Here is an 18,691-nt window from a genome sequence, read left to right as displayed (position 1 = left end):
GAGGCCTCCTTCTTTGTATATGATGCCATATACATGGGCAGTGGCAAAAGCATAGTGACTGTCTGTGTAAATATTAATAGTCTTTTCCATACTGGAGGGTTTATGTCAGGGTAACCAGTTCTGTTCTTTGTGCCAGAGTTCCAGTTCTCAAGGCTTGGGCCCATATTACCTTGTTGGCCATCACCACAGCTGCACCAGTGTACCAGACACTGTCCAGGATGAATCTGCTACCATTTGTGAAGAGTTCCTTATCCAGCTGTTCCCAGGGAGAATCCTTTAAGTCGGATATTGTTCCCTGGAAATCACTGAGAACCTCAATTTAGTCATGCTCGGGTATGGGTGGGTCACTATCTGGTCATAGGGTGGCCAGATTTAGAGCCAACGTGGAGAGAAACTTGACCCTCTGAGTATCAAGAATAAAGTCTTATAATGGGTCAATGGATCATTTGAAATCCATTGGTTTGGGGAAAACCTAATAACAGTCTCTACTGCATGGGGTGCCACTATTTGAAATTCTTGGCTCATCGCTAGCTTGGAAGCCTCCTAAGCCAGCAGAGCTGTGGTAGCTATCACCCTTAGACAGTTTGGTCATCCTGAGGCAACATAGTCCAAACGTTTGGAAACGTAGGCTACCAGCCTTTTCCAGGGTCCCAGGCTTTGGGTTATGCCCCCTCTCTCATCAACATACAACTGAAATGGTTTGTCAAGGTCAGGGAGAGCCAATGCAGACGGCTGTGTTAGGGCCCTCTTTAGAGCCTTAAAAGCATTTTCTTCCACCTCTGCCCAACATACCTCCTCTCCTGTTCTGGTGTGGTTTCATATAATGGCTTGGCTGATCATGCAGTTTCGAAGCCAGTCTCGCTGGTTTAAGAGACCCTGTTTCTAAATAAAAAATATAAAATAGGTCTGGGAGTGTAGCCCAGGGGTAGAAGGGTTTCCAGAAACCCCAGTAACACCAAAAAAATAAAAATAAAAAAGTTAACAGGTGTGTCCCCTATATCCAAAGTTACCCTGGGATCCTGGGGGCTCAATAAGAAGAAGCCCCAACCCCTTCAGTACTCTTCAGTCTCTGCTAATTGTAGGACCGGGGTATAGGCCTTCTTTTTATCAGGGTACTCATTTTTCTAGTGGCCCTCCTCCTTATAGTAGGCACATTGTTTTTATTTAGTGTAGGACGCTCCTGATGTTGTTTCTTGTCTTTTCAGGCCACTCTTCTGGAGCCAATGGACCCACCAGGGCGAGTAGTTAATAAAATTTTTGCCAGCCGCTTACCCTGTCTATCCTCCGGAGAATCTGTTATTGAAGTCTCACTGGACGATTTCCATCAACTCAGACAGCACCTTACCCTTAAAGTCCTCCAATTTCTGTAGTTTCTTTCTAATATCTGGTACTGAATGGGAGACAAAAGCTAGATTAATGACTCATCTCTTTTCAGGGGCCTCCAGGTTTATGGGCGTGTAAAGCTGGTAGGCTTCCAGGAGACCTTCTAGGAAGGCACTTGTGCCTCAGAGGGCCCCTGAATTGTCTCACTTACTTTGGACAAATTTGTGTGATTCTGAGCAGCTTCTCGGACCACATGGAGAAGAGTCTGGTGATCCCGGTCCAGAAACTCCTTACCTCTTATCACTGAGGTCCCAGTTTGGGCCGGTGCTTGGGAAAATGGTTTGAAGGCAGGCAGAATCTGAAAGACAGTGGGGTATGAGGATGCTGATGATCCTTGCCCCATGATATCGACTATGCCGAGTGAAGCACATGTACAAAGCAACACAAAAGTGTACCACAAAATGAAATTAACCACAAGGATTAAGAGACAACAGATATTTGGATAAAACGGAAAATCTGACAGGGGCCCAGGACGACGTCTCGTCCCAAACCTGGAGTCAGAGTGAGCGGCTGCACCTAACTTGTCCGAACTCCCCAGCTGGTCAACCTACCAGAAATCCAAGTGGCTTCACCAGAGGGTGTCCAATCGTAGATTTGGGTGATGTCAGAGAGTGAGGCTGAGGAACATCTTCTCAAGAGCTCCCCTCTACCCCCTCAGACAGCCCAAAGGACCACAAGGGGAGGCAAGAATTTGATTTCCACTGGAATCTCTGATTTACTCCCAAGAAATCTCATTGGGGCCTTCAAATGTTATAACCCAGCTTAAGCAAGGAATGGGAGACTCGGGAGTCTAGGGATACGTGCCAATTGAAGCCTTTATTACCTTTATTTATAGCCTTTATGACCAACAGCGGCGGTACCCTCAGTCTAGAAATCTGACTTGAGGAATGTGCTGTCTGCAAGGGAGAGGGGCTTATAAAGGAAAAACCACACACAAGTGGCCTCAGGATGAGTCTAGAGTAAGCAAGCAATCATACAGAAGCAGAATTAGTGGTTATCTATATCTTGTTTAGCAAGATCTTAATATCTCAGTCTTGAACAAAACAATTTAATTTTGTATAGTGGGGAAGAAAGGGAGGGAGTGGTAAGTGAAACAGTGAAAAATGACTGACAGAAACAAAATGGGGTTATTTTGGTTCTTGTATCACTAAGTTGTGGAAGGCCTCACTAAGTAGCTGAGGCTGGCCATGAACCTGCGGTCCTCCTTTCTCAGCCTCCCTAGTACTGGGATTACAAGTGTATGCCACCATGCCCAGAAATAGCTTTTTAAATACACCTCTCTCAGTATTTGGTAGGTCCAAGAGGCCATAAAACAAAAATAGAAAGTATGTTGATTTGACCAATACAAGCCATAAACTCGACTTAATGAACATATGTAGAACACTGGGCCATAATTGAAGAATATACATTTTCTATGTGTATTGAACATATACAAAAATAACCTGTACACTGTCATGAAGCAAATTTCATCAAATTTTGAAAGACTGGCACCGTCCTGGACATGGGTGATGAAGAGCAATGAGAAAACTGGCCTTTGTTTTTTGTTATACTTTTACTGATGCAATAGTCTCACAGTATATTTTTAGTGGCCCTTGCTTTTGAGCTGAGAAGTGGACAGGCAGAGTGCTCTCCCTTGGCCCAGAATCCACATAGCCACAGCACAGTATCAGGTAAGTCTGCCACAGACAAAGTAAGAGGCAATGTGCTCCAAGACTGACCAAGGTCAGAAGAGTCAATCCAGGTGAAGGGGTGTGGGAGAGATAGAGTAATGTGGAGACCACAATAGAATGGGTTTTGTTAAGCCTCCTGAAGCCTGGAGTTTCTCTAGGGAAAAGTGAGGCCTGGATTTCATGTTTGCATAGGGATCTATCCAAAAGCCAGATATGCAAAGAGACATCTGGGGATGCAATTGGGATATGCAAATCTGAGTGTTGATTCTCCGGGCAGTCGGGCAGTCGCTGGTATGTAAAGAGTACATTTTTCAGAGAGGCTTTGTTGATTAAGGCCAGAGGGACTGGAGGTTTCTCTGGTTACATGTAAATGTTAATTACCCCCTACTTTCAAGGTGAACAATGGAAACCTGTTAGGGCCAGAAGAATCAGGCAACTGATAAGGTAATGGAACATTTAAAAAAAATTTTTTTTTGTGTGTGTGTGTGTGTGTGTGGTTCTGGGGATTGAACCCAGAGGCATCCTACCTCTGAGATGCACCCCATCTCTGTTTTATTTTTATTTTGAAACAAGGTCTCACTAGGTTGATGACAGTCTCACTACTTGCTGAAGCTGTCCTAGAACCTGTGATCCTACTGTCTCAGCCTCCTGTGTACTGAGATTATAAGTGCGCATCACCATGCCAGGTATATATTTGTTTTGAAATAAAATCTTCCTTGGTTGCTGAGAATTCTGCTATTTTATTGAGGCTGCATTTGAACTTGCAATCCTCCTATCTCAGCATCCCTCTCAAGTACTTAATAAGATGATAGGTGTGCACCACCACATCTGGCTCCATTTGAATCTTTAGAGGACTGAGGCTGAGATACTAATGAGAGTGAGTTAAATGGTGATACACTGGTATGGCTGTTCAAAGATGCCCTTGTAAAAATTGGGCCAGTCCTGCCTGGGCTAGGGTTTTAATGCATGATGGAGAGGATGCCATAAAAAGATCACAGGTGGGCTGGAGTGTAGCTCGGTGGTAGAGTGCTTGCCTAGCATACTGGAGGCCCTGGGTTCCATCCCAAGCACTACAGGGGGGGGAGGAGGTTGCCGGGGATTCTGGCTGAAATGTTGGGATCATGGCAATGATGTACCACCTGAACAGGAAGCCAAAAAAGGTCCTTGGATGCTACCATACAAAGGTCTTTCTTTTTTCAGGGACTGAAAGATTGGAAAGCAGAAGAGGGCCTGTTCCAGAGAAAAAGGGTTAACAGCCTGAAGAGGTGAGGTCAGGAGCATCTGGTGGTAATATTGGGTGCTTTTATGGGAAACAAATGACAGTAGGGCTTCTAGGCTCCAGGGAATACTCTTGCATAGAGCAGCACCCCAAGTAATTTTACCCAGGGAGAAATCGGCCTCATGGCCCTTGAGTCCTGATTGTTATAAGGCAGAATGGGCATGTTTGCCTGAAGACTGTCCCTATCCCTGGCTGCCAACTCCTCAGTCTTTCACTGAACATCTTGCCTCTAGGCAAGAGTGAAATCTTGCCAGGTGTAGTGGTACTTGCTTATAATCCCAAGCTACTCCAGAGTCTGAGGCAGGAGGATCACAAGTTTAAGGCCAGCCTGGGTAAGTTAGCAAGAGCCTGTTTCAAAAATAAAAAGGCCCATTATTTGAGAGGCTGAGACAGGAGGGTTGCAGGTTCAAGGACAGCCTCAGCAACTTAGCAAGATATTAAGCAACTTAGTTGAGACATTGTTTCAAAATAAAAAGTAAAAAGGGCTGGTGGTATAGCTTATATGCAGAACACCCCTGGGTTTAATCCATAGAACTACTGATAATAGTAATAATAACAATAATGATAAAAATGGGCTCCGTCCCAGTGGGTCGCTCGCGGATTGCTGAGCGCTGCTGGTTCCACTGCTCCAGCGCCTGCTGGTTTGAACTTCTTGTGCTGAAAGCTGTGTATCACAATGAGGCTTGTAATTCTTGATAATTATGAATTGGCTAGTGAATGGGCAGCCAAATACATCTGTAATCGCATCATTCAGTTCAAACCTGGACAGGACAGATATTTCACACTGGGCTTACCAACAGGGAGTATACCATTAGGATGTTATAAAAAAAAACTAATAGAGTATCACAAGAATGGAGAGCTCTCTTTTAAGTATGTGAAGGCTTTTAACATGGATGATTATGTAAGACTTCCAAGAAACCATCCTGAAAGTTACCATTCTTATATGTGGAATAATTTTTTAAGCATATTGATATAGATCCTAATAATGCTCACATCCTTGATGGGAATGCTGCACATTTACAAGCAGAATGTGAAACATTTGAGAAGAAAATAAAAGAAGCTGGAGGAATCGATCTTTTTGTTGGAGGAATTGGTCCAGATGGACATATCACTTTCAATGAGCCAGGATCCAGTTTAGTATCAAGAACAAGATTAAAATCTCTAGCAATGGACATCATTTTGGCAAATGCTAAATATTTTGATGGAGATTTATCAAAAGTACCAAATATTGCACTAACTGTTGGTGTGGGGACAGTGATGGATGCTAGAGAGGTGATGATCCTTATAACAAGTGCCCACAAGGCATTTGCCCTGTACAAAGCAATAGAAGAAGGAGTCAACCACATGTGGACTGTTTCAGCTTTTCAGTAGCATCCTCAAATTATTTTTGTATGTGATGAAGATGCTACTTTAGAATCAAGAGTGAAAACTGTAAAATACTTTAAAGATTTAATGCAAAATAAACTTGTGGATCCACTATACAGTATGAAAGAAAAAATTGAAGGAGATTGAAGCAAAATTCTACTTGAAAGAAAGAACACTTTTAATTAGATGTATTTTCAGCTATGCAATATCATAAAACATGGGAAATTTTGAAGATTGTAATTTTCAAAACCCAATATCTATGTTAAACATTCCATATTTTTTTTATTTTTTTTATTGGTGCACTGTATTCATACATCATAGTAGGATACATACATTTGTAGACATACATGCACACTTTTTCCAGTCAGACCCCACCCAATCCCCACCCCATTCTCTCCCTATCCCTCCCTCCCATGCTTGGCTTAGTAGTTGACATCTAGTATTATGGCAATTTATCTAAAATTAAAAATGATAATCTCACATAACAGTTTCATTTGTCTGATACCAAGCTTTTGATGACTTAAAGATAACATTTCAATATTTCTTTTTGCTTTCTTTCTTACCAGAGAATATTTTTTTCTATTTTTTAGGTGAAACTATCATATATTTATATATTTATTTTTCAGAAAAAAATCTATCCTAGTATGGAATATGGAGTCTAGGTACCCAAAACGATCTTGAAAAAGAACAAAGCTAGAAGATATATATTTTCTGATTTCAAACCATATAAAGCTACAATAATTGAAACAGTGTAGTACTATTCTAAAGGCAGATATATAAACCATTGGAGTTAAATAAAAGCCTAGAGCTAAATTCTTCCCTATATTGTCAAATTATTTTTGACAAGGTTTCCACGAACATTTGGTGGTGGAAATATTAATCTTTTAACTAAATATTGTTAAAAAATAATAATTACATGGAAAAGAATAAAATTGGACCCTTACCTAATACCATATACAAATATTAACTCAAAATAGATAATAGACCTAAATATAAGTCTTAAGACTATAAACTTTTAGGAGAAAATCTGGGTCATAAAACCTCACAACATTGAAATTGGCAGTGATTTCTTGGTTATGATTTCAATGGCACATGCAACAGAGGAGTATACAAACTCCCTAAAAAATAAAAAAAAATTATTGTATATCCAAAGACAATGTAAACAGAGTTAACAGTTACTAATAGAATGGGATAAAATATTTCCAAATGCTATATCTGAAGGTATATTAATATTCCAACTAGAAGTCCTAGAAATTAACAACAATAAAGGCAAACAATACCATTTAGAGATAGGTAAAAGACTAACATAAATAATGAATCTCCACAGATAACCAATCTTAATTGTCTGTTGGATGGAAACTCTTGTTTCTCTGGTTCTGGTGTGTGTTACCTATTTCTTCTTTGTAGTTAATCTCTTTGAGTATTTAGAAACTGAAGGAATTTATGTCTTCAAAACCAGCACTAGAGAAAACATTCCATATTTATAATGCATCTGTTTTACACTAGGGTTTAGGAGAAATACTTGGCTCTCAAAATTGTTTGGCTGTTTAGTTTGAAGTACAGAAGCTATACAGCAATGTCTGCATGTTTAAAAGTCATTTTAAAATGAAAGATTCTGCACAGCAGGTACCATTTGTAATGTGACTCTAGTGACATAATTGGTTTTTATTTTTTAATTACAAATAGACACTCCCAGACATCCAGGTATCAAACAACTACCAGTGCGAACCTTTACTATTGGAATGCTATCTTTTCGTTTTTGTGCATTACACACGTGCTTTTCTGCACGTAGTTGCCTTAGTCATTTTCCTGCAGTAGCATTTGGATGTCAGAAGTCCTGCTGTATATTGTTGATGAAGGAAACTTGAGAGGTAAGTGCCTAAAAAGTACAGTTTACATCATTTTGGGAAAGTATGTAAGGGCATGCTTTTTGCTCACTTCCTTCTATAGCACTTTTTTACTGAGATGCTCTTATTTTTATTTAATGCCTTGTTTTCATGTTCTTAATATAAGTATCTGGCAGTTATGAGCTTTATACCTAGCTGTTCTTTTGAAGAATATTTTCTGATTATTGTTAAACTTCATAAATGATGAGTTTTCTTATATGCCTAAAAAGATAATATGAAGTATATATAAAAGGAATTACTGTAAGCTATTTTAAATTGACATGACAAATTTCATTGCATAATTAAATTGCAAGTAAAAGCATATTGTTGCCTTTAACTCAAGTAAAGCTTATAATAATAGATAAATCATCCAAAGTTTATTATCTGCAATGAAATAAAGAACATATGCATTTGGGAGATTCCAACAATTAATAGTACCTGTGCAATTCCTTTTACTTTTGGATTTTTTGCTATCATGCAATTAAGAGTTTTATTTTTTAATTTATTTTTATTGGAGCATTATAATCATATATCACATTGGAATACAAGACTTGAGAGGATATACAAGCACATATCATCCAATTAGCCCTCATCCAGTCCCCATCCCATTCCCTCCCCCTCCCTCGATCCCATGCTTGTTTGGTGATTAACTTTGATATACTTGTTTATGTACCTCCTGCATTATAAGGAGGCTCCATCCTCCACTATTCCATACCCTCTGATTGGTCACCTTAATTGCATCACTATAGGGCCCTTTCTATAGCTCGACCTCTCCCTGTTGCCCCCTCCCTCCTAGTTTTACTGATTAGGGGGAGCATCTGGTTCTTATTTTCTGTGATATTTCTCTGTGCATGCCGCGTTGCAAATACCGATCCCACTCTTGATGGCCCCAGTAGTGGCCTGGCTACCCCGTGGACTGATCCAGACCTTGCTGGCTCAAGCAGCGGCCTTGCCTCATGGGAGGCCCTGATTCTGGTCTCACTGGCCCCCACACCAGCCTAACCCCTCAGCTGGCTCCGATCCTGGTCTCGCTGGCCCCAGCACCAGCCTAGCCTCAAGGCAGGCTCCAATCCTAGCCTCAGAGGCCCCAGCACTGGCCTTGCCTCATGGCAGGCTCCGATGCCGGCAGCTGGCCCCAGCACCGGCCTAAGCCGTCAGCAGGCTCCAATCCCGGCCTTGGAAGCCCCAGCACCAGCCTTGCCTCATGGCAGGCTCCGATCCCAGCCTTGTTGGCCCCGGCTCCGGCCTAACCCCTCGGCAGGCTCCGATCCTGGCCCCGAAGGACCCAGAACCGGCCTTGCCTCATGGCAGGCTCCGATCCCGGCCTCACTGGCCCCAGCACCGGCCTTGCCTCGTGGCAGGCTCCAATCCCAGGTTTGCTGTGTCTGTCGCCGGCCTCACCCCTTGGGAGGCTCCAATTTGAGCACCCTCTTCGCCCAGCCATTTTTCCCACGTTCTCGAGGGTGCGTGGTGGTGGTAGCATTCTGTCTCTGGGGTCATTACTTCAAAGGTTCCAGGTATAATGCATCAGATCTCTGCCTCCCCTGAGTACTGGCCACTGCCATTGCCACTGCCTCCACCATTTCAAATCTTTCCCAAGCTCTTTTTCCACTCTGAATGTTGTCCAGTGTTCCTAAGCATGCGTGACGGTAGCAGTCGACATTTGGTGTAATTTCTTTTAAAAAAAAATAAGGTTGGTAGGCTCCGATTTCTGCTTCTCCTGAATACAAGTCTCCACCACCAACGCAGAGACTGCTTTCAGCACCGCCTTTCTCCTTGGTCTCCGCTAAAGTCTCTCTCCTTACAGGTGATGTCCAAAATTCTTAACAATGTAGAGAAGAAGCAGTCCTCCTTCGCGGGGAATTTTTCCAAAAGTTCTAGTTCATTTGGATAAGTTTTGTCTGCATCTCCAGTATACTGGCATCCGCCACGGCCTTCTTGACCCCACTCCGATATTTTTCTTTTTTCTTTTTCTTTTCCTTTTTTTTTTTTTAATAAGAGAAAACAGTATGTATGGCTTGAGGAGGTTGTGGGATCAGGCGCTCAGTAGCACTGTGACCTGGGCCCGGTTTCCCCAGGGGTCCAGCGTGCTCCGCACAACTCCGCCTGGGGCCCAGAGTCTTGCGACATGGGCCCTGGCTCTTCCAGGGGTCTGGCGTGCCCCACCTGACCCCCGCCCAGGGCCCAGGGCCTTGCAACCAGGCCCCGGTTTCTCCACGGGTCTGGCGTGCTCCCCGCGATCCCGCCTGGGGCCCAGGGTCCTGCGACCCGGCCCCGATTTCTCAGGGGGTCCAGCGTGCTCTGCCTGACCCCTGCCCGAGGCCCAGGGCCTTATGACCAGGCCCCGGTTTCTCCACGGATCTGGCGTGCTCCATGCGGTCTGGCCCTGGGCCCAGGTCTGGGCCTCTGCTCTTCTGGGGTGCCCCGCCTGACCCCCTCCCGAGACCCAGGGTCTTACGACCGGGCCCCGGTTTCTCCAGGGATCTGGCGTGCTCCGCGAGGTCCGGGCCCCTGCTCTTCCGGGGTCCGGCGCGCCCCGCCTGACCCCGGCCCAGGACCCAGGGTCTTACGACATGGGCCCTGGCTCTTCCAGGGGTCAGGCGGGGCACACCAGACCTAGGTTTCTCTGGTTTCTCCAGGGGTCTCGCAATTAAGAGTTTTAAAACAGTATCTGCCTATAGTTTCTAAGTGTTGATCCATGAAAAGTAAAAAAATACTCCCTGACCTTTGCATACTTTGCATTTTGTAAGCCCTGTTTTAGAAGCCTTTATTTGTTTGCATTTAGGGGTTAAAAGGAGTTACAAAAAATGTGACATGGTTGCACACTGGAACATAAGTCCAATACAACAGAACTTTTTCCTTCATCCCCCTCTCCCTCCATCCTCTTTCTCTCTCTTTGTTCCTCCCTTCTTTCCTCTCTTTCTTCTAATACTAGGGATTGGTTACACTACCAGCCATTTATTTTTATTTTCTGGTACTGGGGATGAAACCTAGGGCCATTCAACCTCTGAGCTCCACCCTACCTCTAGTCCATTTATTTATTTATTTATTTATTTATGATTTTGCCATATTAGGGATGGAATCTAGGGACATTCTACCTCCGAGCTAACCCCCTAGCCCATTTTTTATTCATTATTTTGAAACAGGGTTTCACTGGTTTGCAAAGGGCCTCACTAAGTAGCTGTGGATGTCAGTGAACTGCAATCCTCCTGTCTCAGCCTCCCAAATGCCGGGGTTACAAATACGTGCCATCAAACCCATCTCCTTATAATTTTTATTTGAAATGGGGGGTCTTGTTAAGTTGCTGAGGCTGTCCTCCAATCTACAATCGTCTTGTCTCAGCCTCTCAAATACTGGGATTACAAGAATGAGACCCTTGCTTGGTGATAACTTTTGGTTTCTTTAGAGAAACTAGATATTTGGGGACTTAGGCAATATCTGCTGGGATTTTTTTGCTTGTTTTGTTTTTCCATTTTTGGCATTTAAAGCCAAATAAATTTAAATATGAAGACCAAACATAAGTGCATACAAGGGGGCTATAGTTTAGCTTAGTGGTAGAGCTCCTGCCTTGCAAGCATAATGCCTTGTTTCCCATCTCCTGCACACAACAAAATAGTAAAATTATTCACAAGGGACATTTATCCTGAAGGTGATTAGTTAACTACTGGTGCTAGAGCGCTGAGTGACCTGGGAGCTCCCATTAGAGAGGAAGCTGGAGAAAGTCTGGGCAATCAATCTGTCCTAGAGTGGGAAGCCTATGGGTAAAGGGAGTTGGGACTTCTTTTTGTGACATTAAATGAGAGTGTCATATAAGAAGCTTAAGGTGGGACATTGAGTATGATTACACACACCTGTAACCCCAGTACTTGGGAGGTTGAGACAAAAGGGTTGCAGATTTGAGGCCAGTTTCAGCAATTTAGTGAGAACCAGTTTCAAAATAAATAAATAAATAAATAAATAAGCAAATAAATAACAAGGGCTGAGGTGTAGCTTGGAGGTAGAATGCATCTGGATTCAACCCCAGTACCAGAAAGAAGGAAGATGAGAAGGAAGAGGAAGGGGAGGAAGAAGAGGGGGAGGAGAAAAGGAGGAGAAGGAGGAGGAGGAGGAAGAGGATGAGGAGGAGAAAGAGGAGAAAGTTGTTTATGGTAGCAGGGAATGAAACAATCTGATTTGCATATGAGAATATCTGACACAAGGAGAGTAGGTCTTCAGGATTAGTTTGAAGACCATTGCTATAAATAGTCTAAGCATAGATTCTCAAAGCTGGTCATACCTCACTGGGGTTGGGAGTGCTGGACCAATCCAGGAGGACTGTAATATCCTAAAGGGAATGGTAGAAGTGCCCAGAGGATGCTGAGGATTTTTCTTTGAAAGGGGGGGGGGCGGGAAGCCAATAAATTTGGGAATCTATGGAAGGGACCAGTGATAAGGACCTGAAATAGGTCTGGGGAGGTGTTGAATGGGGAGGAAATAGATCCAAGAGACTATTTACAATCTAATAAATGATTGCATGGTTAGGCAGTGGCATGGAGGAGCTTAGGGGTGCTAGATACAAGGAAGGGGAGAGTCGCAGCTAAAGTCTCAGGAGAGATTGCAGTTTTGAGATCGTCCTGGGCAACTCAGCAAGATACTGGCTCAATAAAAAAAGGAGCTGTGTGTGGTGGCATACACCTGTAATCTCAGTATTTGTGAGGATAAGATGGGAGTATCACAGGTTCAAGGCCAGTCTCAGAAACCTAGTGAGGCTCTCAGCAACCTAGCCAGAGTCTGTTTCAAAACAAAACAAAGCATATCACGGGCTGGGGGTATAGCACTCCGAGGTAGAATGCCCCCGAGTTCAATTCCCAGTATCACAAAGGATAAAATTAAATAAAGTAAAATAAATAAAATATTAAAAAAGTTTTAGGATGTAGTTCAGTAGTAGTGTGCCTCTGGGTTCAATCCCCAGTATGATGCCAGGCATAGTGTATTCCCAGAACCAAGCCAGATATGGTGTTATGCCTGTATTCCCAGTACTTGGGAGACAGAAAGATTGAAGATTTGAGGCCAGGCTCAGCAGCTTAGCAAGGCTTTAGCAACTTAGTGAGACCCTGTTTCCAAATAAAAAACAAAAAAGGCTGGGGGGAAGCCTCAGAGTTAGAAGGCCCCTGGATTCGATCCCCTGTATACCCCCCACACACACACACACTAAAAGAGAGACAGCGGTGGGGGGTGTTGTCAAGACATACTTTTAGTATTTATCTCTCTGATATTTTGGAAAGCCTGGGGACAATATGTAGGTGGGGTCCAAGTACAAAAGAGAACAAAATGTTTTCTAGCTCAAGACTTCTTCACTTTGGTATAAGCATCATTTAGGCAGGATAAGCCTTCCCTGTGGGGGCTGTCTCATGCAATCATTGTAGGATCTTTGGCAGTATCCCTGCCATCTACCCACTGGATGCCAGGAACACACTCCTCTCCAGTCATGCCATCCCTAAACATCCCTAGACATTCCTAAATGTCTCCTTGGAGGCAAAATTGCCCTGGTTGGGAGCCATTGCTCTTGAGTCAGAAGGAGGGAAATTCCCTGTCTGACTTCCCCTTTTTCTTTGTGTTGCAGCATGGTGTGGATCTGTTTGGATTTTGCTTTATAAAAGGAACAGGACCATTTGTGCCTTTTATAAAGCAGAGACCAGCATTTTCAACTAAACCTGTGGTGTATGTGCATGTCTATTCTTTCTGGACCTGTGAGGATGTTTTTCGCTGGTAGAGGGAGACTTTACTTTATAAAAAGGACATCAGTTTTCTGTTTGATATTGCCTTGCCTCTACTCTTTTCCATCTGCGTGTACAGAGAAGGGGAAAGCCCTGGAGAGAAGGAGAAAGATGGCAAGGGCTCATAGAGTAGCCGAGGTAGGCAGGTCAGTCCAGAACCACAGCCAGCTGGGAAGCAAAGCTAGAGAAGTGACTGGCCTCACTTCAGGACTTTAAGGGTTAAGGTTAAACTCTGTGTTTCCTCACCATGATTTTAATTACTCAAAGCCAAACTGAGAGTTTCTTGTTTATTCCAGTTCCTGGAAATCCTCTAATTTGTCTTCATTCTGCCTGCACACCAGAGTAATAGCCTACTTCAATCCCTCATGCCCTTTGACTAAAAGTACAGAGATTACAAATAAAGGTTTTATGATAAAAAAACAGCATTCTTTCCAAAAAGTGTCTTTTTGTGTAGTAGTGGGGATTGAACCCAGTGAGTGGTGTTCTACCTCCAAGCTATATCCACAGTTCTTTAATTTTTTTGTTGTTGTTGTTTTGAAACAGGGTCTTGCTAGGTTGCTGAGCGTGTCAATAAGTGGTTGAGGCTATCTTTGAACCTGTGATCCTCCTGCCTCTGTCTCCCAAATACTGTGATTATAAGCATGTACCACTACACTCAGCTGAAAAAAATAAACTTTTAAAAATTATTTCTGGATGCTCAAGAGATTGTAAGGAAAGGGAACCTGTTGTTACTCACAGACAATAGGCCAGAATGAGCTCAGTGAAAGGAAATCAGGTCCCCCCCCCTTGCTGCCTTTTGTCTTTTTCCTCACAAGGCTCAACTTCTCATGGCTTTTTCTGGAGGTGGACAACTAATCCCAACCCTTATTTTCATAATCATTTGCTGTTATTACTGTTCATTTTATTATATGCTTGCTCTATGTATGCTGGGCAGTGCCCATGATGGCTCTCAGCCAGAACCCATGGCCTTTTCCAGCTAGAGACTCCTTAAATGGTAGATGACATAGTCATTTTGGAAATGTTATTATAAACTTATTGTATAATGTTTATAGCAAATGTCAACAAGTGTATAGGTCTGTGGTGATGGGGGAGGGGTGGCCTTGACTTAGAGAGTGGCTGACCTATTTGCAGAGGGATTTATTCTCAATTCTATAGGCTTTGATAGTTTTTTCATTCAATAACACCACACACACACACACACACACACACACACACACACACACACATATGCAGGGATTTATACTGAAACTTTAATGGCAAAAATCAATGTCCTGAGCCGGGCATGGTGGCGCACGCTTGTAATCCCAGCATTTGGGAGGCTGAGACTGGAGGATTGTGTTTTGCAGACAGTCTCAGCTACTTAGGCCATCTGCAACTTAGAGACCCTGTTTCAAAATAAAGAATAAAAAATAGGGTAGGGGGTATAGCTCGGAGGTCGAATGCTCCTGGGTTCCATCCCCAGAACCGCAAAAAAAAAAAAAAAAAAAAAAAAAATCAATGTCTCACAATTCAATGTAGCAGACCTTTTCCTTAGTAGCCTCCCTATTTCCTTCTATGTCATAAGGCAACCTTTGTATCTCACAATTTCATCTTCTTAACCTTATGATAGCCCATCAAGCATGCACTGTGGTGCACAGCTGAGAGAAGAAGATTGCCGGTTCAAAGCCAGTCTCAGTAATTTGGTAAGACCATGTTTCCAATTTTAAAATAAAAGAGGTTTGCTTTTAGTGAAAATTTTCCACAGTGCCTAGAAGGATTTCTTAAATATTTATTTAACATGAGAATTTTTGTTTTCTGGACTGCGCTAAACAACCTGATGCTTGTTGGATTGGGTTGACACTAAGGACATTATCAGTCTTTTTAGGGCTATATATTTTGCAGTTGCTTCCAGGTATATACATTGGCTTCATTTGCCCCCAAATATACCTTAGTTAGTAAATCTCATCATCAATTCAGACATGATTTTTTAGGGGGAGAAAGTGACAGAATAATCCTTTTTTTGAATGATGTCTATGCTATAATCCTCAGCTCCTGTGCATGTTTTTGCATGACTGCAGATGTAATTGAATTAAAACTTTTGAGATGGCAAGATTACTGTGGATTATGTGGGAGGCCCAATCTAATCCATTTTTTTGAGATACTGGGGATTGAGCCAGGGGGCACTCTACTACTGAATTATATCCCCAGCTCTTTACTTTTTATTTTGAGACAGGTTCTTGCCAAATTGCCAGACTGGCCTTGAACTTTCATTCCTCCTGCCTCAGCCTTTGGAGTCAATAGGATTACAGGTGTGTGCCACCACTACCCTATGTCATGGGTTTTTATAAGGGGAAAATGAATATAGAAAGGTCAGAGACAGAGAAAGAGCTATGACAAGGGAATCAAGCAGTGGTACAGAAACAAGCCAAGAAATGTGATCTAGAAATCTGGGAAAAACAATAAAACAGATTCAATTCTAGAATCTTGAGAAGGAATGCTGCACCTGTGCCCACATCTTTCTTTTTTCTTTTTCTTTGGTACTGGGGATTGAACCCAGGGGCATTCAACCTTGGAGCTTCAACCCTTTTTATTTTGTTATTTTGAAATAAGGCCTTAGCCTCGAATCTGCCATTCTACTAAAGTCAGCTTCCCAAGTACTGGGATTATAAGTGTGGGCTACCGCACCAGGCTTTGCCCACACCTTCAGTTTAGTTCTGTTCAACTTCTGACCTCCAGAATTGTAATACAATAAAACAATGTTTTAAGTCATTCAATGTGTGGTAACTTCTTACAGCAGCGGTGTGAAACTCATAAGGGTTCTCGTTTTCCGCATCCTCAGACTCTCACAAGTACCCATGTACCCATTTTCATGCATTCAATGTATGTAAGCCTTCTGACTCATGCTGTTTTCAATATGTGTCTTCGAAAATAAATATATAGAAAGTTGGCTGTGTGCTTTTAAACATACATTGTATGGTCCTATCCTCCATATTTGGAAATGCAATGGATTACTAGCTTTCTAATACACTGTTCGCGCTTTTCACAAACTACAGGCGCCACCAAATCCCCTATTTGGACTTTCCTGTCCACCCAGTAAAGTAGAGCTAGTATTACTAACTCTGGAATTTGATTTTAGCAAACCAGGGATGAGCCAGCGACCAGCAGGGCACAGCCTTTGGCACCTCGAGGCCCTCCAAGTCTTATCCAGCGGTGACGCAGAGCAGACGGGCGGCGCTTACTCCAGGGCTGGGGCGGGGGCAGAGGCCAGGCATGCACAGTTGCTGGGCCACACAGCCGGCATTGAGGAAGTTGTGTTGGGTCGGACTGGACTCGGGAGCGGCCGGCCGGTGGCGTCCCCGCAGCGAGGCTAGGTGTCGCGCGGTGGGGAACCGGCAGATCGCCTGGCGCCCTATGGTCTCCACCCGCGCGCTCGGCTCGGGTTACCTGCGGCCGTGGGCGGGGCGGCCTTCCCGTCTGCGCCGGCCCCCAGCTCCTGGGCGGGCGCGGGCAGCGAAGCCGGGAAGTGGGAGCGGGAGCGCGGAGGCGGAGACTGCCGAGGCTGCCGGGCCGGCCTGGATCCCGGGCAAGGGGCCGAATGGAGCGGTCAGTGCGGCTTTGCGGGCTGTGGGCGATGCTGCTCTGCGCAGGCGCTGCGGCTACAGGTGAGTGCGGCCAGGGGTCCCGGCGGCCAGGGGCTGGGGTGCGGAAGGGCACCGCAGTGAAAGGCCGCACGCCGCGGGCCGTCCCTGTGCCCCCCTCATCTGGCGGCTGCAACTTCCCGGGTGTCCGTGTCCCGGCGCTGGAGATGGTTTCGAAGTGGGGGGACCCAAAAGTGTAGGCGGCCGAGCAGGAGGACGACGGCTGGCCTGCTCACTTTCTTAAAGCCCTCGGGAAGAGCTACGGAGGCTGTTGCCCGGGGATGGGACTGAAACTTGCCTGTAGCTTCGCCTGTGAGTTCGGGAGGAGATATGGAACGCGGATTTGGCAGGGAAGGCGACCCAAGTTCGGGCGATCCTGGAACTTCCTGAGGCTTCTGGTACCGAGGTCGCTCTGATCCACCGTGGCTTTGAGAGTTGGAAGTTGTCAGGAAGTTCTGAAGATCCCTATTATAGAAAAGGTTTTGAGGCTCACCACCTGCTCTGGCGTCTAAGAAATCCAGAGGGGAACCCCAGCAGGATCCAGGCAGATGCTCCCCTACTTTACTAAACTTTATATATCTTGAGATAATTTCAGATTTATGGAAACGTTGCAAAGGTTGTTCAGAAAGTTCTCTGTCTCCCCACTCCTGTGCAATAGTTACTGTGAAAATTGAGGAGTGTGCCAAATTTTAGAGATTTTGTCACATTGACCCAAACAAATACCAATGATTTGTTCATTGCACTCTTATCATTGTGCTTTGGAACTCAAGTTGAAATTTTAATTAGGAAACTTTGATGCCATCTATTAATTCGGTCAACAAATCCTAGAGTGTCTGATTTGTGCAAGGCAGTTTTTTAAGGGTCTGAGAATGTCACAGTGAGCAAAACAGATCAAGTCTGGTGCCCCATGAAGCTAATATGGTATTGGCAGAGTGGGAGTGTGTGTAAAAATATGATATGTAGCTGGGCGTGGTGGCACATGCCTGATGCCTCTAATCCCAGTACTTGGGAGGCGGATAAAGGAAGATACCAGGTTCATGGCCAGCCCCAGCTACTTAATGACGCCCTCAGAACTTACACTTTATTTCAAAATAACTGATAAAATAGGGATAGGCAATGTAGCTCAGAGGTAGAATGTCCCTGGATTCAATCCCCGGTAACACACACACACACACACACACACACACACACACACACACACACTACAGATACCCTGTCAGGTGGCACTAAATACTGTAAAGAAAAACAAGATAGGGCCATGGTTTTCTGCTGTCAATGGGGTGTAATGGGAAGACCTTACTGAAAGGGCAGCATTCGATTAAGACCTGAGGGAGACTTGAAGCTCGTCAGTTGACATTTTTTTACAGTGCTGGAGATGGAACCCAGGCCTGGCACATGCTTGGTACATGCGCTGCGGCTGAGCTATATCACCAGCTTTCAATAATTAAATCGTCTGATTTGTTTAGTGCTGAGCCCAGCTCTGAAAGTTGACTTAGAACCTTAGAGTATGCAACATAATCCTTGCCTCCAAAGTGCCTCTAGTTCAGCTGGAGACACCAGATTTCCATAAGCACATGGGGAAACTGCAGTCCAGAGTAGGGAAAAATTTTTCTAAGGTTGCATATCTCATTAGTCTCCTGATTTTCTTTTCTTTTCTTTTTTTTTGATACCAGAAATTGAACACAGGGGCATTCTATACCCCCAGAACTTTTAATTTTTTTTAAAAAATAGAATC

General features: G+C 44.0%; 1 protein-coding gene and 1 pseudogene across 2 annotated transcripts in view; both read left to right on the top strand.

Moving 5' to 3' along the window:
• The first annotated feature begins 5,008 nt into the window (after nt 1-5,008).
• Nucleotides 5,009-5,844, top strand: LOC308279113 (glucosamine-6-phosphate deaminase 2-like; annotated as a pseudogene). The gene has a single exon. The product of its transcript is annotated as a glucosamine-6-phosphate deaminase 2-like (transcript).
• Nucleotides 5,845-16,913: 11,069 nt separating this feature from the next.
• Nucleotides 16,914-18,691, top strand: part of IL13RA1 (interleukin 13 receptor subunit alpha 1) — a gene marked incomplete at both ends in the record, with an annotated part of 73,077 nt that continues 71,299 nt past the window's right edge. The window contains one exon of the mRNA XM_080718402.1: nt 16,914-16,980. Coding sequence (XP_080574528.1) covers nt 16,914-16,980 — 67 coding nt within the window. The remainder of the gene's footprint in view (nt 16,981-18,691) is intronic.

Source organism: Muscardinus avellanarius (genome assembly GCF_963383645.1).
Source record: "Muscardinus avellanarius genome assembly, chromosome: X".
Taxonomy (NCBI): Eukaryota; Metazoa; Chordata; class Mammalia; order Rodentia; family Gliridae; genus Muscardinus; species Muscardinus avellanarius.
This window is presented reverse-complemented; position numbering and strand designations above follow the sequence as displayed.